Here is a 26283-nt window from a genome sequence, read left to right as displayed (position 1 = left end):
AGCTGAGGCGGGCAGATCACCAGCAGCCTGACCAATATGGAGAAACCCTGACCCTACTAGAAAAAAGAAAATACAAAATTAGCCAGGCATGGTGGTGCATGCTTGTAATCCCAGCTACTCGGGAGGCTAAGGCAGGAGAATTGCTTGAACCCAGGAGATGGAGGTTGCAATGAGCCAAGATTGTACCCCTGCACTTCAGCCTGGGCAGCAGAGCAAGACTCCATCTCAAAAAAAAAAACACACACATACACACAAAAAAAACAGCTGGGACTAAAGGCAGGACTGACAACAATGACAACCAACTCTTCCAAGACAAGAAACATTCTGAGCTGATCTGGTCCTTGAAAGGAATTTGTTGATGGCAAATTGGAGTTAGGGACTGAGAATCCTCAGGGACTTCAAAAGTGCTGGGGCACTTGGGTGGGCACTTGCCTCAGTTTCCCCATCTGACAAATTGGAAACTCAGAACAAGGCTTCAGTGTGTTAAAACTCACATACCGGTTGGGTGCGGTGGCTCACGTCTATAATCCCAGCACTTTGGGAAGCCTAGGCTGGCGGATCATGAGGTCAAGAGATCGAGCCCATCCTGGCCAACACAGTGAAACCCCATCTCTACTAAAATACAAAAATTAGCGGAGCATGGTGGCGCGCACCTGTAGTCCCAGCTACTCAGAAGGCTAAGGCAGGAAAACTGCCTGAACCCGGCAGGCAGAGGTTGCAGTCAGCCGAGATCGCGCTACTGCACTCCAGCCTGGCGCCTGGCGACAGAACAAGATTCTGTCTCAAAACAAAAAACAAAAAAAAATTAAATACCAGCTCGGCGGTGAATCCACAAGAGCGAGGCAGCTCTGGTGCCAGGACCTGTCTGCACTACCGTTAATGTAACATAGTGGGAAAGACTCCAGACGTAAAGAGGCCTGGATTCAAGCATGGATCAGAAGCCAGACACTGAGGATTCAAGTCCCAGCTTAGCTGTTGCCCTGCTGTGTAACCCAGGGCCGGTTACTGGCACCTCTGCCTCTCTCTTCCTGGCAGCAGCAAAGAGAGACACTAATAATATGATACAAAGGGATGATAACAGTAGCTACATCTCATCAGGCTGCTGTGAGAATTCAATCAATCATCCGAACAGTGCCTGGCATCCAGTAAGTACTCTGTTACTGTTTGCTATTAGAGTGGTTTTATTTTCTGTTTCCCCATTAACCTCTAAGGATTTGGGGTTATCCTCTGAACCAGATTCTCAGCTATGAGCAATTCTTTTCCCCAGGGCTACACGGGGCAGTGCGTGCAGACATTTTAGGAGGGTGGGGGGTTGCTACTGGGATCTGAGAGGCAGAGACCAAAATGCTGCAAAATCTTCTACAATGCACAGAACGGTCCCCCACAAGAAAGACTTATCTGGCCCCAAATGTCAACAGTGCTGAAACTGACACACCACATAGGGATGGAGGAGGCCATGCAGCTGGGAATCCTTTTCCTCGTCTGGAAATGAGAAGGGAGTGAGGATCAATGTCCTCGATCTATGCCAATTGGTGCTCAGCAAGTGCTCAATAAACATTAGAAATTGTTTTAAGAAATAAGTTTTTCGACGCCAGAACTGTTGTTTAAAGAAAAAAAAAAAAGAAATGTTTTGTTTTTGCTTTTGTTTTTTTGAGTCGGAATCTCGCTCCTCCGCCCAGGCTGGAGCGCAGTTGTGCAATCTCAGTTCACTGCAACCTCTGCCTCCTCCTGGGTTTCAAGTGATTCCTGCCTGAGCCTCCTGAATAGCTAGGATTTTACGCTCCCACTACCACACCTGGCTAATTTTTGTATTTTTAGTAGAGACAAGGTTTTACCGTGTTGATCAGGCTACTCTGGAACTCCTAACCTCAAGGGATCTACCTACCTCAGCCTCCCAAAGTGCTGGGATTACAGGTATGAGCCACTGCACCCAACCTAGAATTAAGTTTTTAAAACAATAAATCTTTTTACTGCAAGGATTAACAGAATTGGCCTAGCACATGGCATGCCACATTCCTTGGGGGGCTGTTATTATTATTACACGGTCCTATCACTGGTACTGTCAGAAAACTAAAGTGTTTGTTACATAAAGAAACATGAATAGGCCAGGTGTGGTGGTTCACCCCTGTAATCCCAGCATCTTGGGAGGCTAAGGTGGCAGGATCGCTTGAGCTCGAGAGTTTGAGGCTAGCCTGGATAACAACATGGCAAAACCTAATATCTAATAAAAATACAAAAAAAAAAAAAATTAGCCTGGTATGGTGGCACACGCCTGTAGTCCCAGCTACAAGGAGACTGAGATGGGAGGATCCATTGAGCCTGGGAGGTCGAGACTGCAGTGAGCCGTGATCACACCGCTACACGCCAGCCTGGGAGACAGAGGGAGACCCTGTCTCCAAAATAAATAAATAAATAAATAAATATCCAGGCATTTTAAGAGAAGTAGTACCAATCAAATGTTTAACATTAGCATTTTTAACACTCTTCATTCATTTATGTTCTACCTCATTCCAAAAGCAATTTGCAGCTGCTCAAATATCTGTGTAATAGATTCCCCGTGAGAATTAAACACCAGGACTTCTCTAATTGTGTTCCCTTAAAAAAACTAGCCAAGTCTAATAGGCAGGGCCTTACTATACTATCAAATACGCTGCCTGGGAATGCCGAGAACTTTGACAAGGAGGCCAAACCCTAAAGGGTGGCAGGAATAAACAAACAAACAAAAACTAACAAAGATGCAGGCAGAACACAGCCAAGGGAATCCACGTTTTCCTGTTCGACAGGTCAAGTGTGTTTGTTTGTTGTTTGTTGTTTGTTTTTTTTGAGGCAGTGTCTCACTCTGCTGCCCAGGCTGGAGTGTAGTGGGGTAATCTCGGTTCACTGCAACCTCTGCTTCCTAGGTTCAAGCAATTCTCCTGCCTCAGCCTCCCGAGAAGTGGGGACTACAGGTGTGTGCCACCATACCCAGCAAATTCTTTTGTATTTTTAGTAGAGATGGGGTTTTGCCATGTTGACCAGGCTGGTCCTGAACTATTGACCTCAGGTGATCCACCCACCCCAGCCTCCCAAAGTGCTGGGATTAGGTATGAGCCACCACACCCAGCCTATTTTTATTATTCTATATATACATTCATGTATACTAAAAAATTAGTAACTAAAACAAGCCTTTAATTTGATACATACATAGTATTTCCTTTGTTAATAAAGAAACAACTGTTGAGATTTCAGAGATATGTTATAAATATTAAGAGTTATGGCTGGGTGCAGTCATGAGTTCAGGAGTTTGAGACCAGCCTGGCCAATATGGTGAAACCCCATCTCTACTAAAAAATACAAAAAAAAATTAGCTAGTCATGGTGGTATGGCCTGTAATCCCAGCTACTCAGGAGGCTGAGGCAGGGGAATTGCTTAAACCAGGGAGATGGAGGTTGCAGTCAGCTGAGATCACGCCCCTCCACTCCAGCCTGAGTGACAGAGCCAGACTCCATCTCAAAAAAAAAAAAAAAAAGAGAGAGAGAGAGAGAGAGAGCTATGACTAAACAGATCACCAAAAAATGCAAGTCAATACACATGAGGGTGTAAGTGGTACTGGCAGAGAGACCAGAGATGGTTCTCAGCCTCCTAAGTGCACAGAACAGCCTCACAATAGAGAATTATCCGGTTCAAATGTCAATGGCGCTGAGGTTGAGAAAAACCCGTTTCAAATCACTCCAGACATTTTCAAAGGCAAAAAGACTTGGAAATGCTTGTTTCAATTAAACTTTGAAACAGATGCCAATCCTTTTATAATGCCATACATCTTGCCCAAAGGAAGAACTAATTGCCTTTGAAGTCACAAATAATTTAACCAGATTTCATACTTTGATGTAAGATTCACAAGCGTAGGCTAAAACACATCATTTGTTATCTGCATTGACAAAATGCTAGTCTGTGTGAAGGGCTGTTCTGACTACCATAGGAAACATGAGCCTTGGAATTTCAACAAGGAAAAAAATGCCCCTTCCCTCCCATGCACTGCAGCACTCTGGGCGTGGGGGAGAGGCGGAGTGAAGGATTCCTGCTAAATGTCCTCCACTTTAGAACCTCAGAAACAACCTGTATATTCAAAGTGCCACACCTTGCACAACTCCTATGGTGCCATGCACAGATGAGCACAGCATTGCCAGATGGTGTAGGATAGGTCAGGAGGTGTCGGTAAAAATGCTGTTTTGAAGGTCAATTTACTAACACAGAAATATATTCAGAACACAAGGCTAAGGACCAGGCATGGTGCCTCATGCCTATTATCCCAGCATTTTGGGAGGCTGAGGCAGGCAGATCGTTTGAGCTCAGGAGTTTGAGACTAGCCTAGGTAACATAGCAAGACATCGTCTACACAGAAAAAGAAAAAAAATTTTTTTATAAATTAGGCGTGGTGGTGCACATCTGCAGTCCTAACTACTCAGGAGTTGAAGGCTACAGTGAGCCATGATCACACCACTGAACTCCAGCCTGAGTGACAGCAGCCCTGTCTCTTAAAAAAAAAAAAAAAAACGTTTTTTGTCAGGGATGGTGGCACTTCTTTTTCCGTTTAAAAAGAGAGCGATAGGGCCAAGTGTGATGGCTCACACCTATAATCCCAGCACTTTGGGAGGCTGAGGTGGGTGGATCACCTCAGGTCAGGAGTTCCAGACTAACCTGGCCAAAATGATGAAAACCCATCTTTACAAAAAATACAAAAGAAAAAAAAATTAGCTGGGCATGGCAGCACGCGCTTGTAATCCCAGCTACTCAAAAGGCTGAGGCAGAAGAATCGCTTGAACCCAGGTGCGGAGGTTGCAGTGAGCCAAGATGGTTCCATTGCACACCAGCCTGGGCAACAAGGCGAAATTCCATCTCAAAAAAAAAAGTTTTTTTCATATACAAAAATTAAAAATAAATAAAATACAAGGTTAAGCCTTAAAAAAATAAATGCTACAGGCTGGGCGTGGTGGCTCACGCCTGTAATCCCAGCACTTTGGGAGGCCGAGGTGGGAAGATCACCTGAGGTCAAAAGTTCCAGACTAACTTGGCCAAAATGATGAAAACGCGTCTTTACGAAAAACACAAAAGAAAAAAAAATTAGCTGGGCATGGTGGCACACGCTTGTAATCCCAGCTACTCGGGAGGCTGCGGCAGGAGAATTGCTTGAACCCAGGTGGCGGAGGTTGCAGTGAGCCGAGATGGTTCCATTGCACTTCAGCCTGGGCAACAAGGAGAAATTCCATCTCAAAAAAAAAAAGGTTTTTTTTAATATACAAAAATTAAAAATAAAAAAAAAAATACAAGGTTAAGCCTTAAAAAAATAAATGCTACAGGCTGGGCGTGGTGGCTCACGCCTGTAATCCCAGCCCTTTGGGAGGCCGAGGTGGGAAGATCACCTGAGGTCAGGAGTTTGAAACCAGCCTGACCGACATGGAGAAACCCCGTCTCTACTAAAAATACAAAATTAACTGCGCATGGTGGCGCATGCCTCTAATCCCAGCAACTCAGGTGGCTGAGGCAGGAGAATCACTTGAACCTGGGAGGCGGAGATTGCAGTGAGCTGAGATCGCGTCATTGCACTCCAGCCTGGGCAACAAGAATGAAACTCCATCTCAAAAAATAATAAATAAATAAATGCTACAATATACATTGACATTGCAAACAAGTGACCCATGAACCAAGCAGTTCACAGATGCATTTAATGTGACATAGCTTTTCTCTATGTAAATATGTGAGCCATTACATAGAAGTAGATAGCTGAGTGTAGTGATACGCACCTATAGTCCCAGCTACTCTGGAGGCTGAGGTGGGAGGATCGCTTGAGCCCAAGAGCCTTAGACCAGCCTGGGCAACATAATGAGGATCCTGTTTCTTAAAAAAAAATAAAAATAAAAAAATAAGAAAAAGTTGGAGTAGTTCACACTTTTTTAAATTGAGGGTTCTCTTGAAAAATCAGAAATCTCTCAATACAGAGCCCATACTCCTACGTGGCAAGAACCAGCAGGAGGAAAAGGTCCCTGATCCCTTGCAGAAAGACACACCTCTCTAGCTCAGCATCTTGAGAGCTCATGACCCGTTAGTCATGTGTAACACTTACAGGTAACATGGGTGAGTAACACTTATCCAAGAGATGCTGACTCTTCCGATTCATGGTGCGTGCTAGCATTGGCATTATTGTGTTTCCTTATGAAAGAGCTGCTTATCATTGTAACACTAAAGTAGCCAAGGGCTACTGTAGTACCTCCCACATGCACTATGTATCAGAACAGCCCCTAACCCCTTGGGTTGTTACACACCCCTGTGCACACACAAGCACACAATGTGTAACAGGTGTGGTGAGAAACATCTGTGTGCTTTCATTCACCCGTCTCTAACTACCACACCCCACCTCGCTCACTGTCACATCTGCCTGATCCCTGTATTTGAGTTTTCAGCTTAACAGTAGAACTTAAAAACCAACATAGAAAAAGCACTGGAAACACAGTCTAAGGGCTGGCTGTGGGAGGTGGAATTATCAGTGACTTTATTTATTTATTTTTTTGAGATGGAGTCTCGCTCTGTCGCCCAGGCTGAACTGCAGCTCAAGCGATTCTCCTGCCTCAGCCTCCCAAATAGTTGGGACTTACAGGCATGTGCCACCACACCCAGCTAATTTTTTGTATTTTTATTAGAGACTGGGTTTCACCATGTTGGCCAGGCTGGTCTCAAACTCCTAACCTCAAGTGATCCGCCCCCCTCAGCCTCCCAAAGTGCTAGAATTACAGGCATGAGCCACTGCGCCCAGCCATCAGTGATTCTGTAATAAAGAACTATTTTATAACAAAAACATATTGATTTCACAATTTTTTTTTTTTAAAAAAGGAGTATATGAAACTTCTTTCCTTTCTTTCTTTCTTTTTTGAGATGGAGTCTTGCTCTGTAACTCATGCTGAAGTGCAGTGGCACAATCTCAGCTCACTGTAACCTCCACTTCCCGGGTTCAAGTAATTCTCCTGCCTCAGTCTCTTGAATAGCTGAGATTACAGGTGTGCAACACCACGCCCAGCTAATTTTTTGTATTCTTAGTAGAGACAGGATTTCACCGCATTAGCCCAGATGGTCTCGAACTCCTGACCTCGTGATTCACCCGCCTCAGCATCCCAAAGTGCTGGGATTACAGGCGTGAGTCATTGCACACGGCCCCCCTTTCCTTTCTTAAACAGTAACCACAGCGGAGCTGTGAGAGCAAAGGACCATTAGCCCAGAAGGTGGTGAATGTCAAGCCCCATGACTCTGACCCTAATACATATTAATGACTTACATTCAGATCCTGCCAGCAAATACTAGCAAATACCTGACCATTCTGGCCAGGAGGTCTATATAATAAAGAGGGAACTACAAAAATCACTGAGATTATTAACTGCTTTGGCCATTAAAGCAGCAAGATTACAGGACACTGTGAGTTAAAGGCTTCTGGCTGAGCAAAGTGCTTCTTAGAAAACTAAATATCTGGTTCTGAAGACTACAGGCACACGGCTCCGAGTTCTCCAATCTTCTAAACAAAAAGAAGGTTTCTACATTCTCATAAAAGTTTCATGCAATAACATTTCAATTAGTAGTTTCACGTTGCTGATTACAAAACTTTCACTGGTGAAGCTACTTGTATTATTTTCTATTCCATGACATGGCAATTTTTTAACATAATTTTGGATGAACTACTGTCTTACCTCGATTATATTATCCCGACTGTGGAAGCATTTTAAAACACATTTCCCATCTCCCTCCACTAAATGTTTTTATCACTGCTAACAGCAGAGGGCAGTAGGGTGCAGTGAAAGGAAACAGGACTAGATGCAGCATCTGGCTGTAGAGACTTAGGCACCTCCCTTACACTCTGCATAGCCCTCAATTTGCTTTCTGTAAAATGGGGAGACTGACTCAGTTTCTTCTAATCCTCTTAGTCTATGATAGCCCATGGGTCAAACTGGGAATACCACCTGTTCCTGCCTGGCCTGCAAGCTAACAAAGGTATTTTAACATTTCTTAATGTTTGGGGGGAAAATAATTAATAGTTCATGAAACATGCAACTTACATGAAATTTAAATTCCAGTGTCCAGCCACCTTGGAAGGCCGAGGAGGGCAGATGATTTGAGGTCAGGAGTTCAAGACCAGCCTGGCCAACAAAGTGAAACCCTGTCTACAAAAATACAAAAAATAGCTGGGCATGGTAACGCAGGCCTGTAATTCCAGCTACTCGGGAGGCTGAGGTAGGAGGATTACTTGAACCGAGCAAGGGGCAGTTGCAGTGAGCCAAGATCATGGCACTGCACTCCAGTCTGGGCAACACAGCGAGACTTCATCTCAAAAAATGTAAAAATTAAATAAAATAAAAAATAAAAAAATAAATTCCAATGTCCATTAAAAAAGTTTTATTGGAACTCGGCCACACACTATGACTGCTTTATTTTCCCTCTGCCTATCTATCTCTCTCTCTCTATCTATCTATCTATTGAGCTAAGGTCTCACCCTATTGTCCAGGCTGGAGTGCAGTGGCACAATCATAGGTCATTGTGGCCTCAAACTCCCAGACTCAACTGATCCTCCCAGCTCAGCCCCTGCAGTAGCTGGGACTACAGCAGTTTGTGGCTATGTTAGTGCAACGATGACTAAATAGTTGCATCGTTGGAAAAAAGACCCAAAAAGCCTAAAATACGTACTATCTAGCCCCTGACAGAAAAGGGGGCAATTTGTAAGATTAAAATGATTTTCAATATCCCTCTCTCATCCTTCACTACACATTGGCTAATTCATGATTAGTAAAATGACCAAAGCACATGCCAGCAAGGAGATTATATTTTAGGAAAGGGACTTTAAAAGCCTACTGAAATGGGGGCTTCTACTAACTTCTCACCTAAAAAAGCCACTCAAAGGTGATGGGGAGGAAGGCAACAAATCACACTGCCAAGTGTGTACATACGCAACAATCTTGCATGTTCTTCACATGTACCCCAAAACCTAAAATACAATAAAAACAAAACAAAAAAAAAGCCACTCAAAAGAATGAGGTATTTTGCCAGGAAGTCTGATCTCATTTATCTTTCTCCTTTAAACTAAACACATTAGCCGTGTTCTTATATTCCTACAAAACTGAATTTTTTGCAGTGTGGTACAGAACCAATGGTGGCATATATACCACGTTTCGCTTTACTAGTTATGTATTAATTTCACATATATTAGGAAAAACCACAACAAGCAATAAAAACATGAGCCTATACATTGTGTTTAGCTTAGGACAAAACTGAGTTACAATTTTAATATCTAAGTATGTAACAAAACATGGCAGAAAACCATGGCAATGAAAGTTCAGGCAACACTAATTCACAAAGTCGCTGCCAAGGTTAAAATTTTAAACATTTACTGAAAAGCATGCTCTTTATGGGAATTAATATGCCGAAGGGTTTGTGTAATTAAGTACCAATTTTGTGAACTTGGCTTAAATGGAACCGTGTCATGGAACAAGAGTAAGCTTTTAAGGACTCTGGTCAGAAACAAGGGGGCAAAAAGGAAGACTTTTCTGAAACTGTGTCAACACAAATTATGTCAATTCCAAAACAAAACTCTACGACTCAACCTTGAGTGTCTAGTACCACATGGCTATGAATGAGAACTAGAGACAGACAGACTGCAGCCTTTATTTGACACAATTAAAAGCCACAGGTCACTAGCTCTCTCTATTCCTCCCCTATAGCCATCTGGGAAGCAGCTAGAAGCATTTCTTGAAAATAACCCAAGGAAAAGAAAAAAAAATTCCCAAGAAACAACAGAAGCAAAGTCAGATTCTTTGAGCTCACAATTGACTAAGACCTTAATATTTTAACTTCTGAGGACATTTGTGGTCTCTTGAAGAACTGATGCTTGCTCCTTAAAGGATTCCTATGGGAAGGAAGGGAGGGAGGGAGGGAAAGAAGGAGAGAGAGAGAGAGAGGCTGAGAAAGGAAGGGAGTATGAAAGGTTGTCCAAGGTTAAGCCTTTGGCCAGAAGCCTAAAGCTGGTACTCCAACCTGCTTTATTCATTCTAGAAAATCTTCTAAGACATTTTAACCTGACATTTAACAACTGGAGATTTTACTTAAAAACCTGACATGTAAGAATTAGAGGTTTTACTTAAAAATTTAAGACTTTGGGCCAGCCGTGGTGGCTCACACCTGCAATCCCAGCACTTTGGGAGTCCAAGGCAGGTGGATCACTCAAGGTCAGGAGTTCAAGACCAACCCTGTCTCTACCGAAAATACAGAAATTAGCTGGATGTGGTGGTACACGCCTGTAGTCCCAGCTACTCAGGAGACTGAGGAACGAGAATCGCTTGAACCGGGGAGGTGGAGGTTACAGTGAACCAAGATTACACCACTGCACTCCAGCCTGGGTGACAGAGCAAGACTATGTCACAAAAGAAAAAAACACAACACAACTATTAAAGGATATGACCTATAAGAGAATGGGATCACACTGGGAAGGCAGAGTACTATTATTATTTTGTACTTCTTTTTATAGTTTTTTGAGACAGGGCCTCACAGGGGATCACACTTCACCCAGGTTAGAATACAATGGCGCAAACATGGCTCACTGCAGCCTCAACCTCCCAGCTCAGGCAATCCCCCCACCTCAACCTATAGTCCCAGAGCAGCTAGGACTATATTCACATGCCACCACGACCAGCTAATTTTTGCATTTTTGGTAGAGACGGGGTTTTTGCCATGTCACCCAGGTTGGTCTGGAACCCCCGAGCTAAAGCAATCTGCCTGCCTTGCCCTCCCAAAGTACTGGGACTACAGGCATGATCCACGGCGCCTGGTCAAGTATTATTTTGCATAGCATGTGTTTCTCTAGCATTTGCGCTGTTTAGTGTGAATGTATGGTTTTGATAGAAAAATACAATTTCAACTAAAACAAAATTCTTAGGAAAGAAAACTGCGTTACGGAAAATCATTAATCCAGAACGCAGTGACATCTGAACAGAACTCCAAAGGACCTCCGGCCATCTCCATCTACTTCTAGGTATAACCTTCAAGGTGGCCTTTTGGGGATACTTTTCTCATTTCTGGGTCCCTAGCAGCAAGAATCCCATTTGGTGACTTGTTGAAAATTTGCTCTGTGGCCCCCTGCAGTTCCCCGCGATTGCTGTGATGCTCGCCTGCTTGGGCCCGCCAGGTGTGCACCCACGGGAACCCCCGTGTCCAAGCCGTCTCCACCCAGCTCCCCCGCACGAGGCTGACCTGTGCTCTTATCCAGGAAGTCCATGGACTCCTCGCTCGCGCTGAAGTGGCTCGACGTGGCCTTCTTCTCGGCATCCTGCTCCACGTCGGAGCCCGTGTGCACGGAAGAGTTTGTGCTCATGGGGGAGCGCGGCATGTCCGACAAGGAAATCCGGCGGCCCGTGCCCCCGCTCAGCACGGGCTTGCTCATCAGGATCTTGGGGGACGCCGTCATGTCGAAGTTGAGCTTGACCTTCTCCTGCTTGTCTATCTTGGCCGTGCCGGCGCTGGGGTTGCTGGGATCGAGCAGCATTTGGTACTGGCTGTTGGGCGTGTAGGGTGTCCTGAACGGAGAGTAATTAAAAACACCAAACTTCCTGCGGATGTTCTCCACATAAACCTCCATCTCTTGCATGGCACTGTTGAAGATGCTCTTCGTCTTTTTCACAGAAAAAGGAATTTCTTTAGACATGAGGTAGCAATTATTTATTGGAACCCAGGCCCTAGGAGGGCAAAAGATAAAGAGTTTAAGTCAACTTCAGTAATTTCCAAGATTGTTTTTTTCTTGATGTGAACCAAATTAGCCAAGCATGTTTGCCAAGATTGTTACTCTATTAAAAAAAAAATCAGGCCGGGCGCAGTGGCTCAAGCCTGTAATCCCAGCACTTTGGGAGGCCGAGGCGGGTGGATCACGAGGTCAAGAGATCGAGACCATCCTGGTCAACATGATGAAACCCCGTCTCTACTAAAAATACAAAACATTAGCTGGGCATGGTGGCGCGTGCCTGTAATCCCAGCTACTCAGGAGGCTGAGGCAGGAGAATTGCCTGAACCCAGGAGGCGGAGGTTGCGGTGAGCCGAGATCCCGCCATTGCATTCCAGCCTGGGTAACAAGAGTGAAACTCCGTCTCAAAAAAAAATCAAGTTGGTTTGAAGGATTAATTAATGATCCACTTAACAAGCATGTTCTACCATAACAGAACATGAACAACAAAACTTCAGCTAAATTGTCTAAAAGTGCAATGGACTTAGTCACTTTAAGCCTAATATTAAAGAAACAATCCTCTTTGGTTTTCTCTTGGTGGAGAAAAATAAATCAGCCACTGCATCCGACAACACCTTGAAAAGAGACTGATTCCTCACACCACACTCAGACATAAAGAGCTGCCTTTTCCCACTGCGATTCTAAATGGGAATAGAAGGAAACTTTGGAAAACTGCATCCCTAAAAGGAGGCACATGTTTTTGAATGTGAGAAAATTGACAAAGAAAATCACTGAAAAAGGAGCCTGTTAGCCTCCAGGCATAAATTTTCCAACATCCCAGGCAGGTTCCATCTCCCTAATATCCGTATCCCACACTCCAATTTTGCTCTGCAAAGACCCATAAGAGCAAAAGACACCAGCAGCTTTTCTGGAACCAGAGCCAGTGACCCTCAGGGGAGGTGGAAACACCACAACCGCTGCCGTGGGTGACCACTCAGCTGATACAGGGACATCTCAGACATACTTGGCCACCATGAATGATCCACTGGGTCAACCCAGTTTCTGGCTGGGAAAACTGGTGGAAGTAAGCTTTCCAAGGAGGGCTTTCGTGGGGGGATTTTTATTTTTTTATTTTTTTTGAAACAAAGTCTCGCTCTATCGCCCAGGCTGGAGCACAGTGGCATGATCTCGGCTCACTGAAACCTCCACCTCCTGGGTTCAAGCGATTCTCCTGACTCAGCTTTCAAGTAGCTTGAACTACAAGCGTGTGCCACCACATCTTAGCTAACTTTTGTTATTTTTGGTAGAGATGGGGTTTCACTATATGTTACCCAGGCTGGTCTCGAACTCCTGACCTCAAGTGATCCACACACCTCAGCCTCCCAAAGTGCAGGGATTACAGGTGTGAACCACTGCACCCAGCCGTTTTCATTTGTTTTTTAAAGAGACAGGGTTTCCCTCTATCACCCAAGCTGGAGAGCAGAAGTATGATCAGGGCTTACTGCAGCCTCGAACTCCCGGACTCAGGCCATCCTCTCAACTCAGCCTCCCGAGTAGCTGGGACTACAGGCACACACAACACCCACATAATTTTTTATTTTTGTAGAGATGGGGTCTCGCTACAGTACCCAGGATAGCCTTGAACTCCTGGACTCAAGCGATCCTCCCACCCTGGTCTTCCCAAGATCTGGGATTATAGGTGTGAGCTACCACGCCCAACCTCCAAGGTGCCCTTTTGGATTTCACAGACCACTGACTCAAGGCTGGTAGAAAGCGGTGGGAACAAAGGAGATTTCACAGAAGTAGAAAACTCGTGTCTGGGGGAAAGGGAGAAAGGAGTATCTCTACTCAGTTGCTATCCAAAGCAATCATAGAAATCTGGACCCAACACTGCCACATCTTCCAACATTTTAAAGAGAAGAAGAAAAAACAGACTTCTTATGTTACATTTTACCCCCATTTTAACAGTTGGCATCTAAGAGAAAACAACCCAGGAGAAATAAAGCATATTCCTGGGCCAGAATTCAGAATTCAGGCGGATTGTTTGCAAGTCTTGGCGATACCAGATCGCAAAACAAACTAAAACTAAACGTCCCCAAAATATCGATCTGCTCTATCAAACCTTTGGAAGTCACCAGCTTCTCATCCATTCTGACTGCTGTCTTTTTGCTGAGACCTGAAGAACCGTATCTCAGCAAGAGAGGCAGAGCGGAACAGAAGCCAGATGTCCCCAAGGTAAGGTTTGCCTCACAGTGAGATTCTGTGTTCAAAGTGAGCAGGCACAGATCAGGGCTACTAGACACAACAGATCTGAGATGGCATCAGGGTCTCCAGGGCTGTCCCAGGACAAATGGCTCCTCTCCCTGGGCCAGCCTCAGCTTTGTCACAGGGAAAAGGGAGAGTGAGTCCCTATCTGGAGAATCAAGAGGCAGGGCCACCAGAAGTTTATCACCAGTTGGTGCTGGTCTCATAACCTCGTCAGCCACCTGCCCCAGTCCCATTTTACCCATGCACTTTTGTCCAGTATCCAGGGCTCTCACTGTTCCCTCCTCCCATGTATTTTCCATGAAATTCCTTGGCAGGGAGGGAAAAGTGTTTCTTTTCTTTTCTTTTCTTTTCTTTTTTTTTTTTTTTGAGACGGAGTTTCGCTCTTGTTACCCAGGCTGGAGTGCAATGGTGCGATCTTGGCTCACCGCAACCTCCGCCCCTGGGTTCAGGCAATTCTCCTGCCTCAGCCTCCTGAGTAGCTGGGATTACAGGCACGCACCACCATGCCCAGCTAATTTTTTGTAGTTTTAGTAGAGACGGGGTTTCACCATGTTGACCAGGATGGTCTCGATCTCTTGACCTAGTGATCCACTCGCCTCGGCCTCCCAAAGTGCTGGGATTACAGGCTTGAGCCACCGCGCCCGGCCCTCATCTTTTCTTTAACATAAGCCCACTGCCAGGTACAGTGGGTCATGCCTGTAATCCTAGCACTTTGGGAGGCTGAGGCGGGCACATCACAAGTTCAGGCATTTGAGACCAACCTGGCCAACATGGCAAAACCCCGTCTCTACTAAAAATACAAAAAAATTAGCTGGGCATGGTGGCAGACACCTGTAATCCCAGCTAGTCAGGAGGCTGAGGCAGGAGAATCAATTGAATCCCAGAGGCAGCGGTTGTAGTGAGCCAAGATTGCACCACTATGCTCCTACCCAGGCGACAGAGCAAGACTCTGTCTCAAAATTAAATATAATATTGGATAACATTGAAAGGTCAAATTGTGAAAAATAAATAAATATAATATAATAATAATAAATAAATAAAACAAGCCCAGGGCCGGCATGGTGGCTCACGCCTATAATCCTAACACTTTGGGAGGCTGAGGTGGGTGGATCACCTGAGGTCAGGAGATCAAGACCAGGGGTGAAACCCTGCCTCTACCAAAAAATGCAAAAATTAGCCAGATGTGGTGGCGCACCCCTGTAATTGCAGCTACTCAGGAGGCTAAGGTGGGAAAATTGCTTGAACAAGCCACTGCCCTCCAGCCTGGGCGACAAAGTAAGATCCCATCTTAAATTAATTAATTAATTAATTAAATAAAACAAACCCAGGAAATATTTCAAGGGAAATTAGATTTGCTTAACAAAATAGAGTCTCTGGGTGGGGACAATATCTAGCTTCACACTATGTTAGTTCCAACACCAAGGTGGCTTTTCTCTAGCTGTGTTATGTGACCCTGGGTGCAGGACTGCTCTAATCTTAAGTTTTTTTATTGATAAAATGGGCATAAAAGCAGCTTCTACAAAAAAGCACTTAAAGCACCAATTGGTGTCCACTTTTTTTTTTTTTTAACTCTGCAGGCATTTAATAAAATATTTCCTGTATTTTTGCATAACTGTGTATACCTGTGCCTCTATAAAATGAAACCAGGCCAGGTACGGTGGCTTACACCTGTAATTCCAGCACTCTGGGAGGCCAAGACTGATGGATCACTTGAGTCCAGGAGTTCAAGACCAGCCTGGGAAACACAGTGAAACCCCATCTCTACTAAAAATACAAAAAATTAGCTGGGCATAGTGGCACATGCCTATAGTCCCAGCTACTTGGGAGGCTGAGGCAGGAGAATGGCTTGAACCCAGGAGCGGGGAGGTTGCAGTGAGCCGAGATTTTGCCACTGCACACCAGCCTGGGGGACAAAGCAAAAAAGAATGACTGTCAGAACTTCCTGCCCAAAGCCTACTAAAACATCCCGAGACCTCCAAAGTTGTTTCTCCACCACTGTGGAAGGTCCTGAACAACTACCTCCAGAGGATCCCCTCACCAAAACAAGCCTGACAGCGTGGTGCACTCCCTCAGAGCAGACACAGCAGGTGCTAGGAGGGGTAGGAAACTCGTGATCATCAGACCCATGCTGCTTTCTTTTGCACAAACAGAAGGGGGCCAACTTCCATGACAGCTCTCATCCAGAAGCAAGACCTAAACACACAAAAGTTTTTGGGAAACAGCTGCTGACACAGAGCTGGCCAACTCACATGCTGTTCTTCATGCCCTGTAAGCTGCCCTCAGTGGCTCTCTGGCAAGTGAGAGATGGAGGTCCCTGCAGAGCGGTCACAGCTGAGAGACTAGAGCCATCAACCCTAAGGGTCTGGGAATACTGGGCGCAAGGTGGTAGATACTGTTGTCTACCACCCTGCCTGTGCCCTGAGTATATCTACTCTTATTATATTACTATATAATCTATAGAGTAAGAATCCCAAATCATCAAGATGGTTCACATTTGCCATGCTCTGATGAATAAAATCCGAACTTCTGCCTACCCCTCTCACTCCAGCTCCTGGCATCCTCTCCTCCCCTGACCCTGTTCAAACCACTGTCCTCCCAGCATTTCCTGAACCCTCTCAGCCTCAGTCCTTCCCCTCCCGAGCCTCTGCTCTTCCTGGTCCCTTGACCCAGATCTTCATACCAGGTCCCCACTATTACCTCCTGATCTGAGATTATCTTGCCTATTAGTTCACCTCTGTCCCATCCTTCTTCCCCGCTAGGATGTCAGCCTTCACATGGGCAGGAACATCTGAATCACCAGCCTCCACTACACAGCCTGGCACGCAGCAGGCACCAAATATGTATTTCTCTGAATGAAGGAATAAAGGACTTAAAGTCAAGGTGTGATACTTCCTACCAAATCCAGCACCATCTCAATAATTTCTGTTTTGTCTTCTCACAGTGGACTGTTGGGATTCCCAGGAAATGAGTTTGCAAATGACTTGGGAATTCACTCTTTAGGTCAGCAAGATGACTTGCAGAATTTAACAGGGGAAACAAATTTCAGCTTCTGGACCCTCTGTGCGTGTACATCATTTTTAGTGTATGTATTTTAAGTAGTCTCCCCTATACACTAACACGCTTTCTCAAACTGATCAGTAGGGCTTCAAAAGGGTCCTTGCCTTACTTAATTATAACTTGCTAAAAGAGGACTAAGATATTACCTGCTGCTCATCTCTGCCTACCTGTTGTTCTCAAGCACACAGCGGGCTCTGCTCTACAGGGAACTGCTATTAGCTGGAATAATTCACTCTGCCATGTGTGGAGGGAAAGGGGAGGGCAGGAAGGCTGGGAAGGAGGGCTCACACCTGTCAAAACAGCAACCCCTTATAATTTCCCATTGCAGCTTCAGAGAAAAGGGAATAGGAAAGAACTACTCAGCATGATGATAAGACATTCATTTACTGGCAATCTGGGAAACTACTTCTCATCTTTGGAAGAATGATTTGGAAAGCAATTTGCATGGAGGTTTAATTTACTTCAGAAACCCCCTCCTCCCAAAAACCAAAACAAAAAAAAAGAACAGCAGCATTTCAAATAGTCACAGAACCCATTCCAATGCTGGTTTCATCAACAGACTCAGTAAAGTAAGATTATTTTCTAGCACACCTGAGAAAACAGTAGCCGACGTGATTATCAAGCTTAACATACCTCAGGAAAATTCATTTCAACAACTTAGAAAACAGTAGCCAACGTGATTATCAAGCTTAACATACCTCAGGAAAATTCATTTCAACAAGATCAATGGCTGGTTATCATGACAATCATGAAAATAATAGCTACAGCCTCCACTTCTTTTCTCATCTAATAACAGTATCAAAGTTCAGTGAAAGCTACATGTTCCAACCCTGTTATTAATTCCCACCTGTCATGTTGTCCAAAGAATCGGGCATCAACCTGCCCGTCTTTATCCCTCAGAGCTTTTGCAGGCCAGAATGGAAACCCCTTCAGTTTGGCCCAGACCAAAGGATGTGGATTGCTCTAGGAAAAGAAAAACAAGATCCAGAGTTTGTACACATTTGGCAGCAATATACCCACTAAGCTTGGTATGTGAGGATGAAGCAGGATTGTGGGACACAGGCCGTTAGTGGAAAGGGAAGTTTCCAGCAGGGTCGGCCCGGGTGGTATTCTCTAAATGCTGTGCGGCCAAGACACCTGGACAAAACTGCAAATGAAGTTAAATGGTGAAATCAAAAACTGAAAGAAGGCTGGGCAAGGTGGCTCACACCTGTAATCCCAGCACTTTGGGAGGCCGAGGCAGGTGGATCACCTGAGGTCAGGAGTTCGAGACCAGCCTGGCCAGCATGGCAAAATCCCATCTCTACTAAAAACAGGAACATGGGCCGGGCATGGTGGTGTGTGCCTGTAGTCCCAACTATTTGAGAGGCTGAGACAGAAGAATCACTTGAACCCAGGAGGCGGAGGTTACAGTGAGCTGAGATCATGCCACTGCACTCCAGCCTGGGCGACAGATCAAGACTCTGTCTCAAAACAAAACAAAAACAAACAAACAAAAAAAAAAGATCATGACAAAATCAGGGTTGGGTCCTGGCTGTGCCATTATTACTTGTGCAGCATTGAGCAAAAGATTTCACCTTTCTATGCAACATGCACAGAGATAATGACACCAATACCGTCTGTTACCTTTGGATTCAATGTGCATCATGCCTTGGATCTAACAAGAGGCAATATTTTGCTATCTTTATTCTTTATTGAAAGCTATGGAGAGCCTTCGTTATTCCAGTGTTAATCTCCAAAGGCACAAAGAGATGTAAAGTATGTTTTCTCAACTTTCCTTGCCTCATCCTGCCCCTGAATCCACTCCAACCCACCACCCCCAACACACACACCAGTGCACCCCAACAATGTACTTCTCTCTGCGGAACCTCAGCTTGGAAAAGGCAGATCCATGGGGAAACTAGGGTGACTTTACTTCCCCCAAGAAGCATGTTTTAGAGGGACTATGGAGTTAATCCAGGGAAGTATTTTCAAACCTCTTAAAATAGAACCAACATGATTTGTAAATCACACACTGATTTAAGCTCATCTTAGGATTTGTACAGCTTTGCTGCCCTCCCCATCTCTGATGAGCTCCCTTTTACGCTGCATCTTGCAGTCTGCCCAGGCTAATCAACCCAGGAAACCATGATGCTATCTCTGGCGCATGAACTTTCAGCCTAAGAGGTTTATCCTACCTGGATTACTTTTTCTCAGCCATAACTTTTTCAGCAAAAATTTATCTTGAAACTCCATCCAAAGTTTCATCTAATAAGCCACCTGGAAAAAGCTGTCTTGGGGTAGTCATCCATGGCACAGAGTTCAGTAAATGAAATAAGCAAAGTAAATCCAACTTACACAAGGCTCACAAAACCAGTTATCTCGTTTTTGGCAAGCAGCTAGATAACATTCTGGACATACTTCGATTTCATTCATCTGTAAAGCAAAAATACATTAGAATGTGTCACCCCAGGGGTGGATATCTTGTGGACCTCAATCGATGCTTGATGATTTTGAAGGTTAAGATTTTTTAAATTCCCACAGAGGGAATACCTTGGAGGTGAATCCAACCGCGCTATGCATCACTCCCAATGCTTCCACCCAGTCCAAGCCACCATCCTTTCTCTCTGGACCAATGCAACAGCTAGCTCCCCACGTCACCCACTTTCGCTCTTACCCCCGTTATGGACATTACCTGTAAAGCAGCCACAGCCACCTTTTTCTTTTTTCTCTCCAGAGTCTCACTACTGCCCAAGCTGGACTGCAGTGACCCTATCTCAGCTGACTGCAACTTTCAATTCCCAGGTTCAAGGGATTCTCGTGCCTCAGCCTCCCAAGTAGCTAAGATTACAGGCATGTACTACCACACCCAGCTAATTTTTGTACTTGGAGACAGGGTTTTACCATGTTGGCCAAGCTGGTCTGAAACTTCTGGTCTCAAGTGATCCATCCGCCTCAGCCTCTCCCAAACTGTTGGGATTACAGGTATGAGCCACCACACCCAACCCAGAGGTACGTATTATAGACATAAATCTGATCCATGCCAACCAAGAACCACCTATTATAGACATAAATCTAATCTTGTCCTTCTCCTGCTTAAAAGCCCCTAGTGACTTCCAATTATACCCAGTAGTTCTCTGTCAGAGCACTTTAACCCTTCCCTCTACCCCTGGAGATCATGTGGCAATGTCGGGAGACATTTTTTTTTCCTTTTTTTGAGACGGATTCTCACTCTGTCGCCCAGGCAGGAATGCAATGGTACGATATCAGCTCACTGCAACCTCCACCTCCCAGGTTCAAGTGATTGTCCTGCCTCAGCCTCCTGAGTAGCTGAGATTACAGGCACTCACCAATAAGCCTAGCTAATTTTTGTGATTTTAGTAGAGACGGGGTTTCACCATGTTGGCCAGGCTGGTCTCCAACTCCTGACCTCAGGTAATCCACCCGCCTCAGCCTTCCAAAGTGCTGGGATGACAGGCATGAGCCACCACACCCAGCCTGGAGACACTTTTGATTGTCACAAATGGGCCAAAGGAGGTATGGGGGACTACTGGAATCTAAGAGGTACACGACAGTCCCTGCAACAAAGAATTCTCCAGCCCTAAGTGTCAGCAGTATCAAGCTGAGAAACTAACAATGAAGTCTAATGACCTGACAGGCTCCTTGAACGCCACATGCGATCTGGCCTCAGCCCACCTGTCTGGGCTCACTCCGCTGCAGCTCTGCTCCCAATCCCTTCTAGCCACTCTGGCCTGCTCTGCTTGCCAAGCTCAATTCTACATCCAGAGTAGCTAATGCATACCATGTTGCCCTATTTCATCTCCACTGACAACCATCTGAAAATTCAGTTAATTTATTTATTGTCCTTTTTTCTCATAAAAAAGTACATTCAGCCAGGCTCGGTGGCTCATGTCTGTAATCCCAGCAGTTTGGGAGGCCGAGGCAGGCGCATCACGAGGTCAGGAGATTGAGAGCATCCTGGCCAACATGGTGAAACCCCATCTTAAAAAAAAAAAAAGAAAGTATACTCCCCTAGAGTAACATTGCAGCTTACAGCCAAAGACCCCAGAAGCTCCTTTCTAGGATCTCAATTCAGACTCCACCATTTATTAGCTCTGTGACTTTGGGGTAAGCTGCCTCTCTTGTCGGAGTCCCCACTTGCTCATCTATTGAAAAGAAAGGAAAGCAGCACCCACCACAAAGGGCTGTTACAAGACATTAAATGAGATAAATGTAAAGTGCTTCAAGTGACAAAGTAATCAATAGCGCACATTAACATTTATTGAAGGCTTAGAGTGTGCTGGTATCATTCTAAGAATTCTGTAGGTATTAACTTACTTATTCCTTACACTCCATGAGATAAAGAAAATGAGGCCCCAAGAAGTTGAGTAACCTGCCCAAAGTCCTACAGCGGCAAAGTGGCATGGTCAGGATTTGAACCCAGGCAGTCAGGCTCCAAAGCCCATGCAGGTCCCCTACACTGTAATTTGCTATTCCTTTCTACCTCTATCAGCCTTACTCTTCTCTTTAGCACCTATCATCATGCAAGGTGCTACATATGTAACAGGTGTTCAATAATTATAAGACTAACAGACGTCACAGGTCAGTGAATAAATAAGTGAATGAATGCACAAACAAATGCATGGATGGTAGAACGCATTTCCTGCTTCTGGCCCGGTCTACTTCTGGGCTATTCCAAGGGGACATATCCAAAACAGCCCATCAGGACTTGTCGTCAAGGAAATGCAAAGTAAAATCACAGTAAGATGCCTACTGTCTTTACAAATCTCATTCTTGTGGGGGGCGGGGGACATAGAGTTTTGTAATTACAACTCCCGATATTGGAAAGGACATCACCTCATTATAACTGGAACATCTGACATGTTCACAGCCTCAGAGTAACTTTACTTCTAAAAATTAAACTAAGGAAATCATCAAATGTGCAATGATATTCATCACTTTGTTACTTAAAATGCTGATAAAACTGGGTACTACCCTTAATGACAAGGAGTAAAAATGAATGTCCATGAGTTGTATGTAATACTAAACAGTCATGAAAAATTCTGTTCTTCCTACAAGTTTAATTACCTAGGAAACAGAGAAAATACATAAAATAAACTAAGTGAAAAAGCAGGTTATAAAACTCTCTATCTATAAATATACAGACATAAGGCAGGCACGGTGGCTAAGTCCTATAATCCCAGCACCTTGGGAGGCCAGGGCAGAAGAACTGCTTGAGCCCAGGAGTTTGAGACCAGCCTGGGCAACATGGCAAAACCCCGTTTCTTTAAAAAAAAAAAAAAAAAAATTAGCCAGGCTAATTAGCTGGGTGTGATGGTGCATGCCTTTAATCTCTGCTACCCAGGAGGCTGAGGTGGGAAGAACACCTGAGACTGGGAGGAGGGGCTACAATGAGCCATCATCACACCACTACACTCCAGCCCAGGTGACAGATTGAGACCCCGCCTCAAAAAATACATAGATAACTATATCTATGTATAGATATAAATTTACATAGACATTATCATTTTTTTTCTTGAAAATATTCTCACTCTGTTGTTACCCAGTCTGGAGTGTAGTGGTGCCATCTTGGCTCACTGCAACCTCTACCTCCCAGGTTTCAAGTAATTCTTCTGCCTCAGCCTCTTGGTTTATCTGATTACAGGCATGTTCCACCACATCCAGCTAATTTTTGTATTTTTAGTGGAGATGGGGTTTCGCCATGTTGGCCAGGCTTGTCTGGAACTCCTGGACTCAAGTGATCTGCCTGCCTCAGGTTCCCAAAGTGCTGGGATTACATATGTGAGCCACCACACCCAGCCAGGTATCTATATATCTATCTATCTGGATCTATCGATCTATAGATCTGTATCTATCCATCCAGATAGACAGCCAGATAGATCTATATCTATATATCTAAAAAGACATACGTGGATGGGTCTCAATGCTTCTGAACAGTTTCTCTTTATGAATGAATGAGACCACACTGAAAAGGGTGAAGGCCATTACATCTCAGTTTTTTATTCTCACAATGGGATCTAATACAGAAAGCCTCCCTCATACCACTTTGGCTGCCAGTCTGTCCCACAACCACTAGAGCCTCACGGCTCACATACCTAAGAGGTCCATTCCATTCACACCATCACAACTATGGGCATTTGCAAGAAAACAGATTCTCCTGGACACCTGGGCTACCCACCCAGAAGCAGTCAAGGCCATTACCCCAAATCCTCTTCTGCAAGAGAACCAAAAGGGACCTGACACAAAAGGGACTGGTCTCTGAGGCCAAGGTCAGAAATGATGAATTCCACGTAACACCAGACGGTGAGGCCAAGGTCAGAAATAATGAATTCTATCTAAGTAACCGGGAAAAGACAGGTGGCCCAGTGCTTACTCATGACTCAAAGGTAAAAAACAAGAAATCTTTTCTGGGGCCCCTCTTTGTTGCTTTTCCTTTCTCAAAGACTAGGTGTGCTGCCTCAACAAATTCCAAAATCACCTCTGCTACCTAATAGGGTTTTCTGCAAATGGAAACTTCAGCTACTCCATCCCCCGCCTCTGGGTGCATCTAAAACAGGACAGTGGAAACACATACCTCATGTTCACAGATTTTGATGACTACTTTCGCTATTTGCGTCAATTTGTGATTTCCTAAGGGAATAAGAAAACAGGATTAATTCTAATGGAAATACTGTAACACTGGGCCTGGGGACTTGACTTCCATGAACAATGTGTTTAACTTGCTTTTCCCACAAGATTAAGCTTTTAAAGGCTAACACCAGAGGTTCCTGGCTTCTAACATAATGATTCACATTATGTGTGTGATTCCTCCCATCAATGTCAACGACTCTTTGGCACCTTGCTGTCATCTTCTCTGCAAATGAGCAATTTATGTGGGTTTCCCTAGAGATCATGGATTAATATTCTTAAAATGCTTTGACATTCTAAAGTCTCTAATTAATGAAAAAAGTCCTTATTCTACCCATTGTCCCAGATGCCAATCCAAGAACGGTACAAGAGAAAGATGACATTTTCTTGAGTAGCTCTGGTGTGGCTGGTGCTGCAAAACACATTTTCTTCTTGGGCTGGGCGTGGTAATCCCAACACTTTGGGAGGCCGAGGTGGGACAATCACTTGAGCCCAGGAGTTCAAGACCAGCCAGGGCAACATAGCAAGACCCCCATCTCTATAAACACACAGACATACGCACACACACTTTCTTCTCAGCCCCTCAAGAACCCATCTTAGGAAGCAGGAATAAAGTATGTCTACTTAATGAATGAGTAAGCCAAGGTTCAGGAGTCATCACTTACATTACTTAGCTAACAGAATAAGCATCTAGCCCCAGGTCTAACTCTTCACTAAACCAGAGGACAAAGATGGTCCAAAAGTAACATTTTCTTTGAAGCTCATGGTATTTTTAGACACTGTAAATTTGTTGACAGGAAGATTTCACACACACAAACACACACAATATACCTAGATTTCTGGTATGCCTTGAAAACTGAGGAGATCTGCTAACTATAACCAATGGAGCACTGAAGCTGCCAACAGCAACCTTTCCAGGCCAGGTAGGAGTTCCCTGTTCCCCACGATCCACAGCACATCACCTGACTTGCATGCAGCCTTCTTGGCTTGCGCTCATGTTGTTATTCTTCCACCTGAGCTCATCCTATATAATTTGATACGCTGGGCCTTTCGATATATTTGAGTTTATCATCTTTACACAAATGCTTTATTTATTTATTTATTTATTTTTTTTTTTTTTTTTTTTTTTTTTGAGGCAGAGTCTCGTTCTGTCCCCCAGGCTGGCATGCAGGGGCACAGATCTCAGCTCACTGCAATCTCTGCCTCCCGGATTGAAGCGATTCTCATACCTCAGCCTCCCAAATAGCTGAGATTACAGGCATGCGCCACTACACCCAGCTGATTTTTGTATTTTTAGTAGAGGCGGGGTTTCACCATGTTGGCCAGGCTGGTCTCCTACCCCTGACCTCAAGTGATCTGCCCACCTCAGCTTCCAAAAGTGCTGGGATTACAGGCGTGAGCCACACGCCTGCCCCACAAATTCTTAATGCCTGTGGACCTCTCCTTTCCCCCTCCTTGCACTCTCAGCCTTGCTATAGTTAATAATGCAGTATGTGTGCTTAAAGCAGATATATACCCATTCATATATCTTTCCTTAAACACTAGCAAACAGGCTGGCATGGTGGCTCACGCCTATAATCCCAGCACTTTGAGAGGCCAAGGTGGGCAGATCACTTGAGGTCCGAAGTTTGAGACCAGCCTGCTCAACATAGTGAAGCCCTGTCTCTACTAAAAATACAAATATTAGCCAGGTATGGTGGCACACACATGTAATCCCAGCTACTCGGGAGGCTGAGGAATGAGAATCGCTTCAACCCAGGAGGCAGAGGCTGCAGTGAGCCAAGATCACACTATTGTACTCCAGCCCGAGCAACCGAGTGAAACTCTGTCTCAAGAAAAAAAATAAAAAATAGGCCGGGCGCGGTGGCTCAAGCCTGTAATCCCAGCACTTTGGGAGGCCGAGGCGGGTGGATCACGAGGTCAAGAGATGGAGACCATCCTGGCCAACATAGTGAAACCCCGTCTCTACTAAAAATACAAAAAATTAGCTGGGCATGGTGGCGCGTGCCTGTAATCCCAGCTACTGAGGAGGTTGAGGCAGGAGAATTGCCTGAACCCAGGAGGCGGAGGTTGCGGTGAGTCGAGATCGCGCCATTGCACACCAGCCTGGGTAACATGAGTGAAACTCCGTCTCAAAAAAAATAAATAAATAAAAAATAAAAAATAAAAATAAAAATCCAAGTTTTGCAATAAGCAAAATAGATATTTACAAAAACAGACAAGTCACTAATAAGCACAGGAAAAGATACTCAACACCCCTGATCAGTAGGAAAAGGCAAATTAAAACCACCAGGACATAGTATTTTTTTATGACATAATATTTTACACCTGGGAGAATAGGCAGACAGTGTCAAGGGTTCGCGTCATATTGTGTGAAGCAAGAGAGAACTCTAATATACCGTGCTGGTAAAATGTAAAATGACAGAACCACTTTGCAAAAAGACTTTGGTGAAACTTATTAAGTTAAATAAAAACCTACTCACTGTGCTAGCAACACCACTCCTAGGTATCTACCCAAGAGAAAGAAAAACCTATGTCCACGCAAAAGCTTGCATAAGCAAGTTCACAGCAGCTTATTCATAACAGCCCAAAGCTGAAAACAACCCAAATGG

General features: G+C 44.7%; 1 protein-coding gene across 19 annotated transcripts in view; it reads right to left on the bottom strand.

The window, feature by feature from the left end:
- Nucleotides 1–26283, bottom strand: part of ZMYND8 (zinc finger MYND-type containing 8) — a 138187-nt gene that overhangs the window by 51198 nt on the left and 60706 nt on the right. For all 19 annotated transcript variants that reach the window (XR_004264346.1, XM_032263602.1, XM_032263593.1 and 16 more), the window contains 4 exons: nt 23619–23674; nt 19382–19459; nt 17892–18007; nt 11257–11738 (listed from right to left, as the gene is read on the bottom strand). Coding sequence is in view for 18 of the 19 variants with exons in the window: in XM_032263602.1 (XP_032119493.1) it covers nt 11257–11738; nt 17892–18007; nt 19382–19459; nt 23619–23674 (732 nt within the window). In the remaining variant the exon portion in view is untranslated. The remainder of the gene's footprint in view (nt 1–11256; nt 11739–17891; nt 18008–19381; nt 19460–23618; nt 23675–26283) is intronic.

The sequence above is a fragment of the Sapajus apella genome, unplaced genomic scaffold, assembly GCF_009761245.1.
Source record: "Sapajus apella isolate SASKATOON/1434 unplaced genomic scaffold, GSC_monkey_1.0 scaffold137, whole genome shotgun sequence".
NCBI lineage: Eukaryota > Metazoa > Chordata > Mammalia > Primates > Cebidae > Sapajus > Sapajus apella.
The sequence above is the reverse complement of the archived record's forward strand: the minus strand, read 5'-3'. Positions and strand labels throughout refer to the sequence as shown.